The sequence below is a fragment of the Myripristis murdjan genome, chromosome 3 (assembly GCF_902150065.1).
Source record: "Myripristis murdjan chromosome 3, fMyrMur1.1, whole genome shotgun sequence".
Classification (NCBI taxonomy): Eukaryota; Metazoa; Chordata; class Actinopteri; order Holocentriformes; family Holocentridae; genus Myripristis; species Myripristis murdjan.
Window position 1 is genome coordinate 46,607,930 of NC_043982.1, and position 21,057 is coordinate 46,628,986.

At 46.0% G+C, this 21,057-nt stretch overlaps 2 protein-coding genes across 2 annotated transcripts; both read left to right on the forward strand.

Annotated features, from left to right (window-relative positions):
• Positions 1 to 170: 170 nt before the first annotated feature.
• il17a/f2 (interleukin 17a/f2) lies at positions 171 to 10,528 on the forward strand. The gene is made up of 4 exons (XM_030048277.1): positions 171 to 177; positions 7,028 to 7,071; positions 9,083 to 9,246; positions 10,064 to 10,528. The coding sequence occupies exons 1-4, from the start codon at positions 171 to 173 to the stop codon at positions 10,332 to 10,334; spliced, it is 486 nt and encodes a 161-aa protein (XP_029904137.1). The 3' UTR covers positions 10,335 to 10,528.
• Positions 10,529 to 12,171: 1,643 nt separating this feature from the next.
• Positions 12,172 to 18,766, forward strand: LOC115357270 (membrane progestin receptor beta-like). Its single transcript, XM_030048689.1, has 5 exons — positions 12,172 to 12,465; positions 13,664 to 13,776; positions 17,401 to 17,554; positions 18,151 to 18,360; positions 18,455 to 18,766. The coding sequence occupies exons 1-5, from the start codon at positions 12,172 to 12,174 to the stop codon at positions 18,764 to 18,766; spliced, it is 1,083 nt and encodes a 360-aa protein (XP_029904549.1).
• The last annotated feature ends 2,291 nt before the right edge of the window (positions 18,767 to 21,057 follow it).

The window sequence follows — 21,057 nt, forward strand, 5'->3', positions numbered from 1 at the left end:
GATACATCTCTCTGTCTGTCTCTGATTTCATCCGTCACAGGAATGTTTGGTACTTTCTGAAAATCCAGCTTTGATGACATCACATCACTTTCGAGGACTCTGGTGCCAGGAAACTGTGTGTGTGTGTGTGTGTGTGTGTGTGTGTGAGGTTCAAAGACCCAACACCTCTGATGTGGGGTTTCTGCACCGCCCACAAACACACACACACACACACACACACACACACAGCATCACGTGTGCTGAGTGTGAGACGAGGCCGGTGCTCATCACACCTCCAGCAGTTCTGCTCTTCCTCATCCTTCTGTCCATCGTCTCTGTTTCGTGATGGCAGGGAATCGATTTGTTTGATGTGACTGACTGATTGCTCCTGTCTGCATGTTGTTCTGCGTTTTAGGAACCAAAGAAAACTTTCTGACACAGTAAAGTTCCCTGAATCTGAATCTGCACTCTCCACACTCCTCTGATGAAACGTGTCACATATATATATATCTGAATATATCTGAATATACCTGAATATACCCTAATATATCTGAATATACCTGAATATACCTGAATATATCTGAATATATCTGAATATACCTGAATATATCTGAATATATCTGTATATATCTGAATATACCTGAATATACCTGAATATATCTGAATATACCTGAATATATCTGAATATACCTGAATATATCTGAACATACCTGAATATATCTGAATATATCTGTATATATCTGAATATACCTGAATATATCTGAATATATCTGAATATATCTGAATATACCTGAACATACCTGAATATACCTGAACATACCTGAATATATCTGAATATACCTGAATATACCTGAACATACCTGAACATACCTGAATATATCTGAATATACCTGAATATACCTGAATATATCTGAATATACCTGAATATACCTGAACATACCTGAATATATCTGAATATACCTGAATATACCTGAACATACCTGAATATATCTGAATATATCTGAATATACCTGAACATACCTGAATATATCTGAATATATCTGAATATACCTGAACATACCTGAATATATCTGAATATATCTGAATATACCTGAATATACCTGAATATATCTGAATATATCTGCCCGTTTCCTGTCATGCTGCTTCACCATATCAGTATTAGCCATGCTTTTATTTTGAAAAACCAATAAATATTTGTTTGACAGAAAAGTCCCAGTCAAATGAATTATTTCTGTCCTAGTATCCATAATTTCTATAAACCCCTTACAGCTCCAACAGGAACTGATGACATGTATTGATCCAGTTGGATGTGTATTGATGCTGTGTATTGATCCAGCTGATGTTGTGTATTGATCCAGCTGATGCGTTTTGATCCAGTTGATGTGTATTGATCCAGTTGATTTGTATTGATCCAGCTGATGTTTATTGATCCTGCTGATGTTGTGTATTGATCCTGCTGATGTTGTGTATTGATTCAGCTGATGTGTATTGATCCAGCTGTTGTATATTGATCCAGGTGGATGTGTATTGATGTTGTGTATTGATCCTGCTGATGTTGTGTATTGATCCAGCTGTTGTGTATTGATCCAGCTGCAGGTAGAGAACAAAGCGGTGTGCTTGTTGTCTTACCAGTTTGAACTTCCTGTGATGAAACGGGGTCAGAGAAGTGCTGACGCCTCTTCCCGCCAGCTGGTAGTAAAACCCGCCGCCTCCACTCCAACCTCACAGCGACCACATCAGACACTCTGTGTCATCACAGCAGGGGGCGGAACCATGCCACAAGGGGCTTCCTGCTCACTGAGCACCATGAGGCCTGACGTGTAGAGCACAGACTCCTCAAGTCCCAAACCAATGTTCCCAAAGACCCCCAAAGACCCCAAAGACCCCCAAAGTCCCTCAAAGACCCCCAAAGACCCCAAAGACCCTCAAAGTCCTTCAAAGACCCTCAAAGTCCCTCAAAGACCCTCAAAGACCCCCAAAATCCGTCAAAGACCCCCAAAGGCCCCCAAAATCCATCAAAGACCCCCAAAGACCCTCAAAGAGCCCAAAGCCCCCCAAAGTCCCTCAAAGACCCCCAAAGACCCCCTAAGACCCCAAAGGCCCTCAAAGACCCCCCAAAGACCCTCAAAGTCCCTCAAAGACCCTCAAAGTCCTTCAAAGACCCCCAAAGACCCCCAAAGACCCCAAAGGCCCTCAAAGACCCCCCAAAGACCCTCAAAGACCCAAAAGACCCTCAAAGTCCCTCAAAGTCCCTCAAAGACCCCCAAAGTCTCTCAAAGACCCCCAAAGGACCGCAAATACCCCCAAAGTCCCTCAAAGACCCCCAAATACCCCCAAAGTCCCTCAAAGACCCCCAAAGACCCTCAAAGTCCCTCAAAGACCCCTAAAGTCCTTCAAAGATCCTCAAAAACCCCTAAAGACCCAAAGTTGAAAAGCTCTGATGTAAATGAATGTTAAAGTCAAATCTAATGTTTGATGACATTTCAACAAAAGATTATTTTGAAGATTTCCTCGCTTCCATCTCAGCTAAGCCAATCAGCTTGATGGAAGTAAGTCATGTGACTTTACTGTGATACGACTAAAATTACGACTAATTGTATAGTACTGTATGTACATTTGTGCACCGTATTTTTAATTAATCAAATGAAATCAATCAATCAGTCAATCAATAAAAGTGATCAGGTGTTCCTCCTCTTGACTTCCAAAACAAATATTCACATAACAAATATGTAAACATAAAAGCTTATCTTAGCTTAGCTTAGCTTAGCCTAGCTCAGATTCTTCAGCTTAGCTATAGCAGAGGAAAACATCAGTCATGCTTTTTAACCTCAGTTGGATCGCCGCCTGATTTTCATTTCTAAGTTAGCAGGAGGAGGGCCGGCTGTCCGTCCAGCCGTCACCTGGAGGAGCGTCCAGGTGTCGGCCTGCTCACGCTGCCTCTTTCACTTATTCATTTGATCTGGTTTTTACATTTTAGCTGAAAGTTTATTGTATTTTACTTGCCTTTTTAAAATATTCTACTCTTTGTTCACTCGTACGCTGCTTTGTCTTGTTGACCTGTGTACAGTGCACCATGTGTACCTGTACCTGCACCTATACCTGTACCTGTACCTGTACCTGCACCTGTATCTGCACCTGTTCCTGTACCTGTACCGGTATCTGCACCTGCACCTGTACCTGTATCTGTACCTGCACCTGTAGATAGATAGATAGATAGATAGATAGATAGATAGATAGATAGATAGATAGATAGATAGATAGACAGATAGATACTTTATTCAACCCGCAGGAAATTCGCAGTTTTTCAGCAGTATCCACAGATTACAGATTAACTAGATAAAAAATAAAAAATAAAGAATAAGATCTAAGTACAACAGAATAAGATCTACGTACAACCCAGTGTGCAAAAAGCAATGCGCAAAAAAAAAAAAAACGTGTGCATGGGTGTATAAAATGTGCATAGAGGTAGGTCAATGTGAAAATTTAGAAGAAATATACAGTATACACAGATGAATAGCAGTAAGCAATATGAACACTATAAACAAGGATTATAAAAAATAGAAATATGAACAATTTAAACAGAAGTATAAACAATTTAAACAGCAGTGGAAAATAACCTAACCTGAAGAACACACGCTCCGACCGAGGTTCAGAGTTAGTGTGAAACCATGAGACCAAGACCGTCGACAGAACCTGACGCCCGGTACTGGGAATTCAGGAACTGTCAGACTTGATCCAGCCTCATGGAATCACCCCTTCCCCTCCAGTCTTTACGTGTTATCTACCTGTAGTGCAGTGTGTGTATAATGAGAGTTATTTCCTCCGGGTGGAGTTAAAAAGCCGCATGGCGTGGGGGAGGAATGATTTCCTCAGTCTGTCGGTGGAGCAGGACAGTGACAGCAGCCTGTCACTGAAGCTGCTCCTCTGCCTGGTGGTGGCGCTGTGCAGTGGATGCAGTGGATTGTCCATGATTGACAGGAGCCTGCTCAGCGCCTGTTGCTCTGCCACAGATGTCAGGCTCTCCAGTTGTGTGCCCACAACAGAGCCCGCTTTCCTCACCAGCTTGTCCAGTCGTGAGGCGTCCCTCTTCTTGATGCTGCCTCCCCAGCACACCACCGCATAGAAGAGGGCGCTTGCCACAACAGACTGGTAGAACATCAGCAGCAGTTTTTTGCAGATGTTACACAGAGCTGCTGAAAAGGCTGCCAATCGTGTCGGCGCCGGAAGTAGTACTGTATCTGTACCTGCACATGTACCTGTACCTGTATCTGCACCTGTACCTGTACCTGTATCTGTACCTGTACCTGTACCTGTACCTGTACCTGTACCTGTATCTGCACCTGTACCTGTATCTGCACCTGTACCTGTATCTGCACCTGTACCTGTATCTGCACCTGTACCTGTATCTGTACCTGCACCTGTACCTGCACCTGTACCTGTATCTGCACCTGTAAATGTACCTGCACCTGTACCTGTACCTGTAGCTCTACCTGTATCTGCACCTGCACCTGTACCTGTATCTGCACCTGTAAATGTACCTGCACCTGTACCTGTACCTGTAGCTCTACCTGTATCTGCACCTGCACCTGTACCTGTATCTGCACCTGCACCTGTATCTGCACCTGTCCCTGTACTTGTACCTGTACCTGTATCTGTAAACCAGTGAGAGAGTGTTTTCACTGCAGACCTGCAGCTTTACATCATGTAATAGACAAAAAAGAAAGAAAAAAACCTTTGGCCGTTTGCTCGATAATATTCTGTTTCTCTGCCACTTCCTGTTGCCTCTCCGGTCCGCTGTGTGACCTCGCTTCATCATGAACCCTTTAACCCTTTAACTCCCCCCACGTGTTTCCTCCACGCTGAAGCTCCATCACTTTGATGCTGAGGGGAACTTTCAAAGATGCTGCTTTATGGCTACAGAACCACATCAGATAGAAAAGGTCCTGCATGTCTTGTGCATCATTTTCCCTGGAAGTCAGCAGCACATTTCGTTTGTGTCCTCTAGAAATTACAATAAAGTTCTGTGGGTTTGAATAAAGCGTAATGAAGCGCTGACTGGTGGGACTGACAGAGTTGACAAGATTGAAGTTTGATAATTACTCTAACTGTCCCTGTTTGGTGGTGGTGGTGGTGGTGTGTGTGTGTGTGTGTGTGTGTGTGTGTGTGGGCGTATCTCAAGATCAGATAGCAGATCTGGTGGCGGCGATGGGAGCGAGAAACCGGCGGTACAAGAATGACGAGGCAGACTGAGACGAGGAGGCAGACGTGGCGTTTTGGGGTCACAGCTTCCTGTTGATGGTGGATGCAAATCTGTGTGTGTGTGTGTGTGTGTGTGTGTGTGAAACTCTCAGTCAGCATTAATTATCTGCAGGGAAATGCATTTCTCATACTTATCTGTAAACTACATTAATTTGTGGTGTTTTGGTGTTTATCAGCTCAAATCTGATGCAACTGTTTTTTTTTTCTTCCAGTTTGCAGTCGGCTGATGTCAGATCTCTGGAGACTGAAGTGGAAATAGATTTGAATTTATTTGGACATTTGAACCGAACATGTTGGGCCCTGAGGTTCCTGTTGGCGTCAGGTTTTCCTGGGTGTTTGCAGCCTCTGTGGCCCTGCAGGCCCTCACAGCCCAGACCGTCCCAAAACTGATGAGAAGACATTTCAATGAGGACCGCAGGCGGGAGGGGGAACGTGGGACAGGTTTCAAATTCATTAGACAATCAGAGCAAATAAAAAGTCAAATGAGATTGCAAAAGTTACAACAAATGAAGAGTCAAATAGCAAATTAAATTCGATGAATATAAAAGGGCAGAAGAAGATGAAGTGTAAATGACATACTAAAAAGACAAAATGCACCAGGGAGGGGGGAGGAAGAGGACGAGGGTGATGAAGAGCAGCACCTGTCATCAACCTGCAGAAAACTGAAACTTCAGCTCCTAAACCTGATCAGACTCTCCTGATCCACCCAGAAAACAGAATGTTTTAAAAAGAGTTCAAACAGTTAAAAAGAGTTCAAAGAGTTTTTAAAAGAAACCAAATGTTATATTACCAGAAGAGGCTGAGGAAATAACAACAGTTCTTAAGTTCTCCTTCTGGTAATTGATTATTGATTATTACTGGATGTCCCTTCTCTTCCTCTATCTGATGCTGAGCTGAAACATGTCCTCCTCCAGCCTGACCCCCACACTCTGTCCATGTCCCATCGGGAGCCCCAGCTCGGGCTCCTGACGGGAGCCACTGTTGCAGACACCTGGTCTAGACCCCCCACGCTTTACCCCCCTGTTGTCTTTGGGCTCAGCTTGACTCCAGGCTGGTTTGGCTGTTTCAAACATATAAGAAATATCAACATATTACACACATTCGTTTTGGACACTGGAACACACTAGAAGTAGAACATGACATTTAGAATCTGCTTTAGGCCCCTTACCTGACAGAACCAACCACAATCCCTTATTTAAGGGGATATTTAAGTCATCAATAAGACACATGAAGTACCTGACTCATAAACCTGGGTAATATTTATTATCATCATTTTGTGGAGGTTTAAATTCCTGGCTAATAAAACATGTTAGTAAATGTGAAGTTAGCAAGGGGTTCAGTAACTACAGACCACCACAAGGTCATTATAGATCTACGGTCACTCCTCACCCAGATCAGTGTCTTTTATGAATAATCAAAGAGTTTTTAACAGTTTTCCAGTGTGATTTTAGAACACAGAGCGGCGAGACAGCTCTCGTTAAGGCTAACGAGGCGCTGCGTCACCACAGCGGATCAATGAGCTGATGTCTTTGCTTATCTGCTCTTATCTTATCTTATCTAATCTCATCTTGTCTGGTCTCCTGCTATCTGCTGCTGACAGAGATGGTATCAGGAGAAACTGTGTCACTCTCATGATGCCGTGTTTCCCTGCCCTGTCAGAGCCGAGCAGATGGGCCTGAAAGATAACGGCTGCAGAAATCTCCCCAGGGTTTCCACCATCTTGTTCTTATCTGTAGTCAGATCTGTGCAGATCCAGGATAAATAGATCTGCACTGCGCGGCAGCAGCAGAGACGGAGGACATGAGGCTCCAGAGCAGCACCTCCACGTTCCTGGTGAGACAAACATTTTCATTTTCCTGTGTCGACCTGCCTGCATGGCGGCCGCGCTTTGCTCAAACAAACCGAACTTTATCGTAAATTCTAGCGCAGGGGTTTTCAAAGTGTGGCCCAGGGACCCCCAGGTGGTCGCTGAGGGTCTTCCAGGGGGTCCTCAGCAAAACGAGGACCAGTTTAAATGTTTGTGAAAGGCGTCTGAACGCAGCATCAGGGGGTCTCCACAGTTTAGCTTCAGGCCGTCCCACAGTATCAGCTGTTCTGAGAAGATTGTCCGTCACTCCTATAATCTGCCTAAATCCTGACTGACATTTTTCATTAATCTAGTTTTGTCTTAACAACAACTTGTAGAGAGACGGTCTTCTCAATGAGTTTTTCAGCAAGTGGTAATTTAGAGTTCTGCTCTGCAGTTTACGACAGAAAATTAGAGCCGCTGTAGGAAGAAAAAAATTACGCAGCTGAAGGAGACGGGGTAAATTTAGAAAAAAAAACTCAGATATTCTCTGAGATTAAAGTTTTTTTTCCCTTTTTTTTGTGTGGCGCCGCTTCCCAGATTTGTATGTATGGCAGTGAGTGTATGAAGTGTGTCTACAATGTCTACAATGTGAGTGGAATGTGAGGCATTTATTTCTTTTTATTACTATTTTATTACTATTTATTACTTATTTTTAGACATGAACCCGGTCCTCAAGTGGACTTGTGGTTTCAAAATGTCCACAGAGCTCCTCCAGCCTCGGGGAGGAACCAGTTAAAAACGTCTTGGCTGATGATTCTCCTGTTTATGTGACAGTTTGTATTTTAAAAAGCAGCAGCAGAGGATCTGAGAGGCTGTGAGGGATTCTAAAAGCACAAAGACTCAGTGATGCAGACCGGAGCCAAACCATGAAGAGGCTGGAGACCAGCAGGAGAAGCTTCAGATCAGTCCTGACAGACACAGGGAGCTGCTGCAGCTCAGCTCAACCTGGACTCATCTGCTCCCTGCTTCTGGTTCTGGTTCTGGTTCTGGTTAAAAGTCCAGCAGCAGAGGAAGTTAGGATTAGGGTTAGGGTGAACAGAGTATTAGAGTATAATCTGCTTGAAATAAATGTCTGAACTAGCTTTTTGGCACTTTGTTGGGATGGGAAAAGCTGTAGCATTGAAATACTCCTTATATGAAAGAAAGAAAGCTGCTTTTGTAATATTCTTGATGTGGGATTTAAAGGTCAAGTCTGGATTGAGGTTGACGCCCAGGCTCTTGACATCTGCCCTCTGATCGGACCTGTGGCACCAGGCTGCCAAGTTTGGATAGAACCAGCTCTCTTTTGGTTTGCAGGCCTTTGACGTTCAGCTAAATGTGTTTTTGAAAGCATTTGAGGCGAGAGGGAAACCCTGCAACTGCTGAATCGACTGGGTCTTCCTTTCAGATCCACGGCGGTTGGGTTAAAAATTTCTCAGGGCACACTGGATGCCTGGAATTGGCTTAACGTGTGCAAAGCGTGCCATGCAACGCTACCAGAATGCATTGCAGGGCTGCTTACACAGACAGTGAATGAGGAAATGAGCGAGAGCCGAGCCTGACAGAGCTGCAGAGAGGAACGTGAGAGAAAAAAAAACAAAAGACACGAGGTTACAGGGTTCAAAAGACACTTCAAAAGACACAGCTGTCCTCTCGTGTGCTGATGAGGAACCTGAAGCCTCGTCTTCCTCAGCCCTTCTACTTTCTCTTTTAGTGGTGAGAGCAGCAGCGTTAACCCTTTACTGCCTTTGTTTCTTTAATTCTTGTCCTGAAAGGTGCAGCAGTATCTATCTAGTATTATAGTTAGCGCCCTGTCTGTGTGACTTTGTGACTTTCATCAAAATGTAGTGAAACAAAATGTGTTGAAACTCATATTAATACTCCAAGCAGGAGCAGTAACTTTTGTGGATGTGATTTCATTTCATTTTCAATGATTGAATGTTGAAGTTTCTCTGTATGTTTCTGTAGTGATTTGGCTGTGAGTGACAGGATTTGTGCCCCCCTCCACCCCCCCAGGTCCTGTGCAGTGCATTGTGGGTATTGTCCTGGGCGAGGGAGCGAGCTCCTCCTCTGTCTTCAGGATGTGACTCCATGATGTCCTTCTCGCCTCCTCCCGTCTCCTCGTCCTCCGAGGGAAACGGGAACATCCACGTCAGATCTCTGTCGCCCTGGACCTGGAAGTGAGTCTCACCTGCCTGCTCACCTGGTTAATGCTCACCTGGCTAACGCTCACCTGGCTAACGCTCACCTGGCTAACGCTCACCTGGCTAACGCTCACCTGGCTAACGCTCACCTGGCTAACGCTCACCTGGCTAATGCTCAACTGGCTAATGCTCACCTGGCTAATGCTCACCTCGTTAATGCTCACCTGGTTAATGCTCACCTGGTTAATGCTCACCTGGCTAATGTTCACCTGGTTAATGCTCACCTGGTTAATGCTCACCATGCTAATGCTCACCTGGTTAATGCTCACCTGGCTAATGCTCACCTGGTTAATGCTCACCTGGCTAATGCTCACCTGGCTAATGCTCACCTGGTTAATGCTCACCTGGCTAATGCTCACCTGGCTAATGTTCACCTGGTTAATGCTCACCTGGTTAATGCTCACCTGGCTAATGCTCACCTGGCTAATGTTCACCTGGTTAATGCTCACCTGGTTAATGCTCACCATGCTAATGCTCACCTGGTTAATGCTCACCTGGTTAATGCTCACCTGGCTAATGCTCACCTGGTTAATGCTCACCTGGTTAATGCTCACCTGGCTAATGCTCACCTGGTTAATGCTCACCTGCCCGCGACAAAATATTTTACAATGGTTTCAAAACGCGGCTCAGCCAATCACAGTTGAGGACTGGAGCTATCTGTTTCATAAAGCTGAAACAGATCTTTATGTTTTATTAATGTTTTATTAAGTTTTATTTATTAAAGGTGTTGTCTGTCTGTGTGTGTGTGTGTGTGTGTGTGTGTGTGTGTGTGTGTGTGTGTGTGTGTGTGCAGACCCTCCACGGTGAAGAACCGGATCCCCTCCACCATCTGGGAGGCAGAGTGTAGCTCCGCCCACTGCTCCGGCCTGGCGCCGGGCCAGCCGGACGAGCCGGGCCTGAACGCCGTCCCCATCCAGCAGAGCGTGCTGGTGCTGAGCCGGCGGCCCAGCGGCTGCTACATCGCCTCCTACCTGACGGTGTCGGTGGGCTGCACCTGCGTGTGGGCCAGGACCGCCCAGAGCGCCGAGTCCGGGACACAGAGCCCGCCCCCGACACAGCAGTGACCCCGCCTCCGCTTTTAGCTTTTATTTATTTTGGAGTTAAAAATCTGCTGAGTTCTGTCAACTCGTCCAAGAAGTTCCAAAACTTTGTTCAGTGTTAACATGAATACACACTCTGTTTGACTGTAGTTGATTTGATTTATAGTATTTGTAATATAAATTATAATGCAATAAAGTCTGAGTTATGAAAAAGTACAACATGAACTATAAAGTATTGACTCATATTTTAATATTGAATAAAATTATGATTTGATAAGAAGAAAATTAATGTTTGGATGTATTTTGTCTATGAGAAATTTCTGCTGAAAGATGTGTGTGAATGAGCATTGTGTGTGAGTGTGTGTGTGTGTGTGTGTGTGTGTGTGTGTGTGCAGAATGGAAACAACACAATTAAACCACAGTTGGTGTTTGTTAGCAGCAAGTCGAGTCTCATGATGTCCGATCCTCACGTCTTCACCCTGATCAGCTCTAATGAGCCCGGTAACAGAGCACACTGTGTGTGTGTGTGTGTGTGTGTGTGTGTGTGTGTGTGTGTGTGTGTGTGTGTGTGTGTGTGTGTGAGTCAGCATGGTCATGCATGTGACACCGATTGGGCTGGAGCAGTGAGCAGAACAGCATCCAGCCTCACTGTGCTCTGCAGACCTGACAGGACGGAGTAGAATAGAATAGAATAGAATAGAATAGAATAGAATAGAATAGAATAAAATAGAATAGAATAGAATAGAATAGAATAGAATAGAATAGAATAGAATAGAATAGAATAGGGGAAAAGCCTGAGTGAGTCCCACAGAGAGAGAGAGAACAACTCAGGTAGGTGTGACCTCTGACCTTTCTCCTCAGTCTCATGTTGTCACCTCACATTTTATTTTATTTTGTTGTGGTGATTCAAAGAGAGCGCACTCCTCTGAACGGCCACTAGGGGCCGCCAGGGCCTCCAGGCTTCAGCTGGAGGTTTTTATTCTAGAAAATCATTATTCACAGTCACAGTTTGTTTCTCAGTTGAAGTTGTAAAGTTTGTTTTTCGGTGATGAGGAGACTCTGTGTTTCCAAGGAGGAAATCATGTTAGATTTGCTTCAGATAATATTTATACTTTAATTTGATTCATTTCCCCCGTTGGTTGTTGCTGTTGCATATTAACATGTATGTTACTCTGTGTATTACTCTCTATGTAAAATACTCTCTACATGAACTTTGTGTGTGACACACTGACAGACACTGGCAGCTTACCTGCTCCCAAGTCCCGTCCCCGCAATGCAACCAGCCAATCACAGCTTAGTTACATCTGCCTGCACAAACATGAATTCTTCATCACCCAGGCCCCCTCCTCTTCCTCTTCCTCTGACCTTCATCATCCATGTCCACTGTCCTCATGTCCAAAAGTCCCACAGCATCATGAGATGGTCCACAATGCAGGACAATGCAGGTCCTCATAGAACCTCTAAACTAATAAGAGAACCTTTGGAGAACCTTTGTCTTCTACCTAATGTCTACTGGTCCTCACCTGTCTGTCTACTGGTCCTCACCTGTCTGTCCCCTGGTCCTCACCTGTCTGTCTACTGGTCCTCACCTGTCTGTCTACTGGTCCTCACCTGTCTGTCTCCTGGTCCTCACCTGTCTGTCTCCTGGTCCTCACCTGTCTGTCTACTGGTCCTCACCTGTCTGTCTCCTGGTCCTCACCTGTCTGTCTACCTGTCCTCACCTGTCTGTGTTCCTGCAGCCTCAACATCTTCTCACCCAGACCAGCAGCTTGTAAAGAAGCTTGAAGAACCTTGAAGAACCAACACTCCTGGTTCCGGGTGCAGTTCCTCTCTCTCTCTCTCTCTCTCTCTCTCTCCCATCATGCCTCAGGTGTCTCTGCCCCCCCTGTCTGCCCACTCCCTGTATTTAAGTGCGTCGGCTAAGCTCCGCCCCCTGCTGCCGTCCCTGCCCCCCCCTGTCCGGGACGTGGACGTTCCTCCTCTGTTCCGGGAGCCCTACATCCTGTCGGGGTACCGGCCGCCGGGCCTGCCGTGGCGCTGCTACCTGCTCAGCCTCTTCCAGCTGCACAACGAGACGCTGAACGTGTGGAGCCACCTGCTGGCCGCCGTGTGCGTGGCGCTTCGCTTCGGGGCCTTCGTCATCTTCCGTGCAGGGGTACGAATGCCACTTCCTGTTTCTGTAACCTGCGTTTACCCAGGAAGAGCCAGATGAGATTATGAAGCCACAAATTTACAAGAAAAAAAAAGGAAATAATTTCCTTCTGTCCACGGCTCCACCTGCACTGCCCCCTGCTGGCCGAGGCTCCACCTGTGCTGCCCCCTGCTGGCCGTGTCTCAGGCTTGCAGCTGATCCCCTCAGCAGATTCTACTCTGACATGGGATTCAGGAACAAGGAGATCCTGCTGATCTGAGCCCAGAATCAGCAGATTGTTTTCTTCTGAATCGGCCCAAGTCACAGCAACGTCTCTTCAGAGTCCAGATGCTGAGGAGGAGGTTGTGGTTCTGGACTCAGACCAGCACGATTTCCTTCAGACTGGATCCCACAGGAGGAGGACAAACTAGATTTCACTGTTTTTTGTTGTTGCTGTTTTCACAAATTTGTCAGTTTTTTCTTCATACATTTATGTCTTTAATCTTGGAATTTCTTTTTTTTTTTTCTTGTAAATTTGCCACCATCTCAGAATTTAAATTTTTTTCTCATAAATTTGTTTTTTTTCCTAAAAAATTTACCATTGAAATCTCCCGTTCTTTTCTCATAAATTTCCAAGTTTAATGTCAGACATTCTGAGTTTTTTCCCTCAGAATATTACCCCTCCTCCCCGACTCTGTATTTTTTTCTCTCCCTACATTGGCCCTAAAACGCCGTCGTATGAATCTCATCTTCACAGTTCAAATCTTGTTTTTCTTCCAACAAGGTAAATAATCTGCCAGGATGAGAAAATCCCACAGGTTTCTGATGCAGTTTCAGTTTTATCATGAATTCACTGGGAAAACAAGAAGAGATGTGGTGAAACCAGGAAGAACGAGGCAGATCAGCCACTCGGATCAAGAAAATGACTCTTGATATGAGAAAACTCTGGAAACAAGTTGTTTAACATTGGAAACAAGTGGGATTATTTCATCCCACTGGTGGATTTTTGACTTTGTTGGAATAAAAACAAGATGTGAAGAGTGGAGATGGGGACCGAGCGAGGCCTCTGCAGGGTCGGGACAGGGTCTGGGCATTAAAGTAAAATAAAACCGCCTGTGTTTCCGAGGCCTGCGGGTTAAAAGCACGTCGTCGTCGTCGTCCTCGTGTTTTTCGGCGGGTTGACACGCAGGGCCGTGTGTGTGACCGCTGCTCTGTGCCTCAGGGTGTGCTGGGAGTCAGCCTGCAGGGTCCAGAGGGGCGGGGCCTCTCGCTGGACGCCGCCTCGCTGCCTCTGCTGCTCTACGTCCTGTCGGCCCTGACCTACCTGAGCTGCAGGTGAGTCCGCACGGGGCTTCATGCACATGAAAACACAACTTTATTTATCCATCTGTTTTTAAGTGCATCCACAGGGGAGCGTTTTGAAAAGCTCTCTGTCCACACGAGGACACACCAAGGCCTTGTTCAAGGCAAGGCAAGTTTATTTATATAGCACAATTCAACACAAGGTAATTCAAAGTGCTTTACAGAAACATTAAAAGCAACAAGACACAATTTAAAAGAATAAAAACAGTCAATAAAAAGGGAAATAGAAATTTAGAAATTTAGAATGATAGCGATAATAAAATACAGTAACATAAAATAACAACAGGCTCAGTACACTGCCTGAGCTAGACAGCCAAGGGCCCAGGGCGTGATCGGCCTAATCACCCTTGAGGCTCCCTGCCACCAAAAAGTGAACTAGACAAAATTTGAGTTTAAATTCAAAACCGGCTCTGTCAGAGATTTCAGCGAGGATCTCTTGTCCCTGGCTCTGAACCATCTTGAATTTGGTTGGTCGGGTCTGTTTTTTATTTTTATTTTTTCATTTTTGTATAGGACGTCGCCCTTAATAATACACCCAATGCGTGCACACTATTTGCTCTCGAGTCCTTCACTCAGAGTCTTTCCGTCCCACAGGTTCCACACTCTGGTCTTATTCAGATCGTAATGAACTCTAAAGATCCATCACAGGACGTCTCCCTTCTAGATCTGAATTCACAGCCTGCTCCCCAGCGTCGAGTCACAGCAGGAGCTGACTCAGACTTCCCGGCCACCCCCTGCAGGGATGCCGACAGCCCAACCTCTTGACTCCTTAGACTCTGAGAACTCTCCTATTGGAGATTTCAGCCCGGACTCTGGAATCTCTGACATTTGCAGCCGATTTAACAATAAACCCAAATAGAGCAGTTGGGATAAAAAATAAAAGGCATAAATCAATAGTGTGTAGTTTAGAAGTACAGGCAATAGACCGCCAGGCCACACCTGTGTTTGTCAGGCAGCTCGGCCTCAGACAGTCTGGACAGCAAAATAAACACATGGAATGTGAAATCAATGCAAACCACATCTGGAGGAGGTTTGAAATGTGAGTGCAGATGGATTTCTGCAGATGTGTCTCGAATAGGATTTCAAACTGTGTGTTATGTCACTGGCATGCCGGTGAATTTGAGCAGGTCTGAACTGCGTAACAGAGCAGAATGAAGAGCATTTTAAAATCATCTGAATAATAATATTGAGTGAATTAAATCGCAGAGTTCCTCGTTCTGCTGCACCGCTGCTTTAGTTCACAGTCCATTCATTCTTCCCTCATTCACTTCAGTTCAGTTGATTTATTTATTGATATTTATTCACATCAGGGTCTCCATTGGTTATTGGTATGAAACGTTTGGAGACGTGAAACCTCCCGTCCGCTTCGTCTCTATTCATTTGAAAAGCTGACACGTCCTCTGGTGCGTTCACATGCTGTGAGAAACTGTATTATGTTCATGTGTTAGAAAACCAAACCCTGACGTCATGAAAAAGATGATGTGGATTTGACTTGTTGTTTTTCAAAAAGGAGAAAAAGATTTGAATCAAGCCAAAAACACATTTCTCTCATGTTTGCTTTGAGGATTCAACTTTTTCTCCGGTTTTTGATATTTCTCTGTGCTGAACCTGGATGAACCCTCTTCTGGGTGTGTGTTTTACTTCCCTAGAACCATTCATTTTTCTGATTTACGAATATCATTTGAATGCACCATCCCTCTCTGTCAGACTCAGCAGAACATTCTTCCTCTAAGAGAACAGTCACTAAAGAACATCTTACTTTACAAATTGATTTCAAACATCTGTGATCTCCAAACACGTCACACAGAGCGGTGGAGTCCACCTGCGCTTCAGTCAACATGCTGAGGCCGTAGAAGCAGAACAGGTAGACCCGGCGTGCGCCTTTTGGTTCACAGCAAGTCACAGTGTTTCCAGGTGCTTCCTGTTGCCATGGCAACACCTGTAGATATCCAGCTGATGATCATGGCGTCAGCAGAAGAGTTTGTTTACATCGGGAGCAGAACTACACCATGCAACTCTGTGTGTGTGTGTGGCAGTGCATGTGTTGTTCTTGCTGAAGTCCTAGAAAGTAAAGCAGGGAGGTTGATAATGCTGAGGGGAGTGTGCAGTGTCTCTCCTCAGGTTCTCCTCACGTTCTCCTCACGTTCTCCCTCAGGTTCTCCTCTGGTTCTCCTCAGGTTCTCCTCAGGTTCTCCTCAGGTTCTCCTCAGGTTCTCCTCATCTTCTCCTCAGGTTCTCCTCACGTTCTCCTCAGGTTCTCCTCTGGTTCTCCTCAGGTTCTCCTCTGGTTCTCCTCAGTTCTCCTCAGGTTCTCCTTCAGGTTCTCCTCATCTTCTCCTCAGGTTCTCCTCAGTTCTCCTCAGGTTCTCCTCAGGTTCTCCTCACGTTCTCCCTCAGGTTCTCCTTCAGGTTCTCCTCAGATTCTCCTCACGTTCTCCCTCAGGTTCTCCTTCAGGTTCTCCTCAGGTTCTCCTCTGGTTCTCCTCATCTTCTCCTCAGGTTCTCCTCACGTTCTCCTCAGGTTCTCCTCTGGTTCTCCTCAGGTTCTCCTCTGGTTCTCCTCAGTTCTCCTCAGGTTCTCCTTCAGGTTCTCCTCATCTTCTCCTCAGGTTCTCCTCAGTTCTCCTCAGGTTCTCCTCAGGTTCTCCTCACGTTCTCCCTCAGGTTCTCCTTCAGGTTCTCCTCAGATTCTCCTCACGTTCTCCCTCAGGTTCTCCCTCAGGTTCTCCTTCAGGTTCTCCTCAGATTCTCCTCACGTTCTCCCTCAGGTTCTCCCTCAGGTTCTCCTTCAGGTTCTCCTCAGGTTCTCCTCACGTTCTCCCTCAGGTTGTCCTCAGGTTCTCCTTCAGGTTCTCCTCACGTTCTCCCTCAGGTTCTCCCTCAGGTTCTCCTCAGGTTCTCTTCACGTTCTCCTCACGTTCTCCTCACATTCTCCCTCAGGTTCTCCTCAGGTTCTCTTCACGTTCTCCTCAGGTTGTCCTCAGGTTCTCCCTCAGGTTCTCCTTCAGGTTCTCCTCAGGTTCTCCTTCAGGTTCTCCTCTGGTTCTCCTCAGGTTCTCCTCAGGTTCTCCTTCAGGTTCTCCTCTGGTTCTCCTCGGCCTGTGCAGCTTCACAGTGGAACAGCAAATGTCCAACAGCAGCAGCTGATCTGACCTCTAAGAACTAAACGTTGAGTCTCAGATGTTGCTGGAGGCTTTGTCACAACGTTCTTCAACAACATCACAGATCATCAGGATGAACTCCCAGCTGATCAGCTCAGATTAACATCAGCCTGTTCTGATCATTTTGAAGTAACTTTATCAGCAGCAGATGGTTTGAGTTGGTTGTTGCTGTGACGCCGTGACAGAGATCCACCAACAGCAGCTGCTGCTGACGTCACCGTGGAGGTTTCAATAAAGTTATTCAAATAAACTCTTCTGCTGACGCCGTGATGACAGTGAGCACTACAGCTGTTGCCATAGCAACGTGAACCAACCAGAAACACTCTGATTTGCTGTGAAACGAAGGCCCACGCCGACTGTACCCGTTCAGTTTCTGTGGCTGAAGCCTGTGAAAGCGGTGGACTGTCCCTTTACCCTGTGCTCTCACGTATTGCAGTGCGGCGGCTCACCTGCTGCAGGCGCACTCAGAGCTCGCTCACTACTCACTCTTCTTCCTGGACTATGTGGGCGTGGCCATCTACCAGTACGGCTGCGCGCTGGCGCTCAGCGTCTACAGCGCCGAGCCGGCCTGGACGCTCGCTGTGGGACAGGTGAGAGCACACGCCACGCCACGCCACGCCACGCCACGCCACGCCACGCCACGCCACGCCACGCCACGCCACGCCACGCCACGCCACGTCACGCCACGCCACACCACGTCACGTCACGTCACGCCACGCCACACCACGCCACGTCACGTCACGTCACACCACGTCATGCCACGTCACGCCACGCCACACCACGCCACGTCACGTCACGTCACACCACGTCATGCCACCAGTCTATTACATACTACCATAATAAATTCAAAACACATTTGTAAAAACCCTTTTTTAAGAAATAGTGATGGAATTTATTCAGAAATATTGTTTGAGAGCATGGTTATGGGATCATTTAGAGGACAAAAATATACTGACAAACCCAGTACATTCTTCATGATTACTTTGAGGTATACAGAGAAAGTACACAAATACTGTAAACGTACCAAGTACTGCACAACACTGATGCTGCAGACTGAAATACTGATTCCTTCCCATAAACACTCAGTTACAGTAACATGTCAGTCAGCAAGGACAATCACAACCAAACAGTAGTTTTCTTCTCTCTCTCTCTGTGTGTGTGTGTGTGTGTGTGTGTGTGTGTGCAGGTGTTCCTGCCGGCGGCGGCCATCTTGTCCTGGCTGTCCTGTACTTCCTGTTGTGTTGCGAAGCTGTGTTTCCGCCGGCCCTACCCGCTGTGCAGGAAGCTGTGTCAGGTGGTCCCGCTGGGCGTGGCCTACCTGCTGGACGTCAGCCCGCTCGCTCACCGCCTCGCCACCACCGCCTGGACGGGAAGCTCCACCCTGCACGGCCTGCAGGTGGCGCCTCCGGCACCCCGGCCTTGTAATGTGTGACCTTTACGAGCCTCGGTGCCACACACGCATCAGTCAGCCTGTGTCGTCTCTCCACCAGGTGGCGCTCTTCCTGCTGGCCGCCTGCTTCTTCTCCTGTCCCGTACCCGAGCGCTGCTCCCCCGGCCGCTACGACGTCATCGGCCACGCCCACCAGCTGTTCCACCTCCTGCTGGCTCTGTGCACGCTGGCCCAGCAGGAGGCGCTCTTCCACGACTTCCTGTCCCGCCGGCCGGCGCTGCTCCGACGCTTCGGAGAGGAGCGCCTCCTGCTGGCCTGCGCCTCCTTCCCCTGCCTCGCCCTCTGCAGCGCACTGACAGCACTCACCATGAGGGGGCGCGCTCGAGCACGACTGAAGAAGGAGCAGAGGTAGAGGAGGAGGAGGAGGAGGAGGAGGAGGAGGAGGAGGAGGAGGAGGAGGAGGAGGAGGAGTCCTGCTCACACCGGCTACAGTGAGAGTCAAATTTTGAAGCTGCTGGCTGAGGATAAACATAAATATGGCGCGATGAGCACTTTGCTCTCTCCTAATCTTCCTCTTTCCTTTCCTTTTCTTTTCTTTTCTTTTCTTTTCTTTTCTTTTCTTTTCTCTTCTTCTCCCCCTCGATCTTTACCTGCTCTACCTGTAAAGTGTCATCAGGTAACTTCTGTTTTTTATTTGACGCTGTATAAAATATAGATTGACTGATTGGTGGCTCAGGGTGTTTGTGTGTTTTGGCCTGAGGGGGGCGCCAGAGGAAAAGTGATGAGTCATCAGACGCAGAGCGGCGAAGCAGCTGGAACGTTGTGATGTCTGACGGGACCCGAAACGCCTTACGCCGCCTCCCGGCCTCCGGGTGTCCCACTGGGCTCGCAGGGGGGACAGTCTGGGGCTGGACGTCCCAAAGAGGAATCTTTATTTTTCCACGGGGCGTGTCCCTGATTGGCCCTTGAGCTGGGGGTGAGCGTCCAATGAAAAAGCAGAAACGCCCCAAAAACCAAAAAATAACAGGTTTGGTCTGAAGGTGGTGCTAAAGCGAAGGTCCCAGGTGATGAGGGTCAGTCACCGCAGCCACTGGGACAAAAGCTTTTATTTTGAAAGGCTTAATTTCACTCTCTTAACACAGTGTCATTTTATTTCTTTTTATTTATTTCTTTTTTCTGATTTTTTTTTTTTTTTTTGCAGTTTTATTTGGCTGATTGAAATGTATATCAGTGTCCTTGTAATTTAATTTGAAGTCATTTTAAATGTAGGTTCATTCTAAATAGTTTGTTTGTATTTTACTTTTTTCTAATCTCCTGGTAATGATTTAGTAGTTTTCTGTGATGTTTATCTTCTTGTGACATGTTTCCTCATTTCTTTTCCTTTAATAAAAAGTTGAGTTGTCTTTCAAATGTAAGAGCAGAGCTTCCTGAGCTGCTGCAGAGAAGCTTGAAGCTTTTTTAAAATGTTTTTTATTTTTATTTTTTTTTTTATTAACATTTCATGATCATAACAACAAAGACATAGACCCCAATAGCACAATACATACAAAACAAAACAAAATAATCAAATACAAGAAAACAAAAACAAAGGCAAGACAAGACAAGACCAAAAATAATAAAGAGGGGTACGGGGGTTGGTACAAAATATTACTGCAGAAAAGTAATAAAAATAAATAAATAAATAAAATAATTCAGAATCTGTTTAAGCTTTCTCAAGACAAGATCTAATAAAATCCCAGGGACCATCGAGTTCATCAGGTATGACATCATCTTGGAGAATCAGAGCAGCTTGTTCCATCGATACCAAATCTGTAAAGTCTTTATTCCAGTTTTCCCTGCTAAAACAGTTTGGTTCATGTTGTTTCCAGTTCATCAAAATTATACGCTTGGCTGAAAGAAAGGCCAGCGTTTTAATGATGTGCACAATTTTTGACTGTACAGTGGGAGGTTTCACCCCCAAAATACAAGATATGGGACATGGTTTAACATCTGTTTTAAGAAGAATCTAACTAACTGTTTTCCAAGAGGACAGTACCACAGCAGGTGCATTAGTGTACCCTCTGCCCCACAACCACGCCAGCACAATTTAGATAAGTTATGGTCTATTTTATGTAATGTGCACGGTGTAATATATGCTCTGTGTATTATTTTTACTTGCATAATTTATATCTGATGCATTTGGACATTTTAGTGCTATTTTTAAGGGCAGCGTCCCACTGTGTATCTGTTATGGGAAACCCCATCTCACCTTCCCATTGTAGCTTCGTTTGGAAGTTGCTGTCAGGGGCAGCAGAAGACGTGGTCTTATATTCTGCCGAGACTGCACCCCTCCTGGCAGCAGTTCTCATTCATTTGTCTTCTAAATCTGACTTACTTCCTATGTCTACACCTTTGGAAAGCATTAATTTCATGATAGATTGTATTTGCAAATAAGATAAAAATTCTGAGTCTTTTAAACCAAATTCTGTTTTCAGTTCATTGAAAGGAATCACATTTCCATTTTTAAATACTTGCCCCACACTTTTTCCACGGGGCGTGTCCCTGATTGGCCCTTGAGCTGGGGGTGAGTGTCCAATGAAAAAGCAGAAACGCCCCAAAAACCAAAAAAATAACAGGTTTGGTCTGAAGGTGGCGCTAAAGCGAAGGTCCCAGGTGATGAGGGTCAGTCACAGCAGCCACTGGGACAAAAGCTTTTATTTTGAA

What these genes read in the sequence shown, in the direction of transcription:
- il17a/f2 (XM_030048277.1), top strand. An exon ending in GCAGCACCTCCACGTTCCTG is followed by an intron (nt 7,072 to 9,082) that starts GTGAGACAAACA and finishes CCACCCCCCCAG; the next exon opens with GTCCTGTGCAGTGCATTGTG. An exon ending in CTGTCGCCCTGGACCTGGAA is followed by an intron (nt 9,247 to 10,063) that starts GTGAGTCTCACC and finishes GTGTGTGTGCAG; the next exon opens with ACCCTCCACGGTGAAGAACC.
- LOC115357270 (XM_030048689.1), top strand. Translation starts at nt 12,172, where the DNA reads ATGCCTCAGGTGTCTCTGCCCCCCCTGTCTGCCCACTCCCTGTATTTA. An exon ending in CTGACCTACCTGAGCTGCAG is followed by an intron (nt 13,777 to 17,400) that starts GTGAGTCCGCAC and finishes CACGTATTGCAG; the next exon opens with TGCGGCGGCTCACCTGCTGC. An exon ending in CCACCCTGCACGGCCTGCAG is followed by an intron (nt 18,361 to 18,454) that starts GTGGCGCCTCCG and finishes TCTCTCCACCAG; the next exon opens with GTGGCGCTCTTCCTGCTGGC.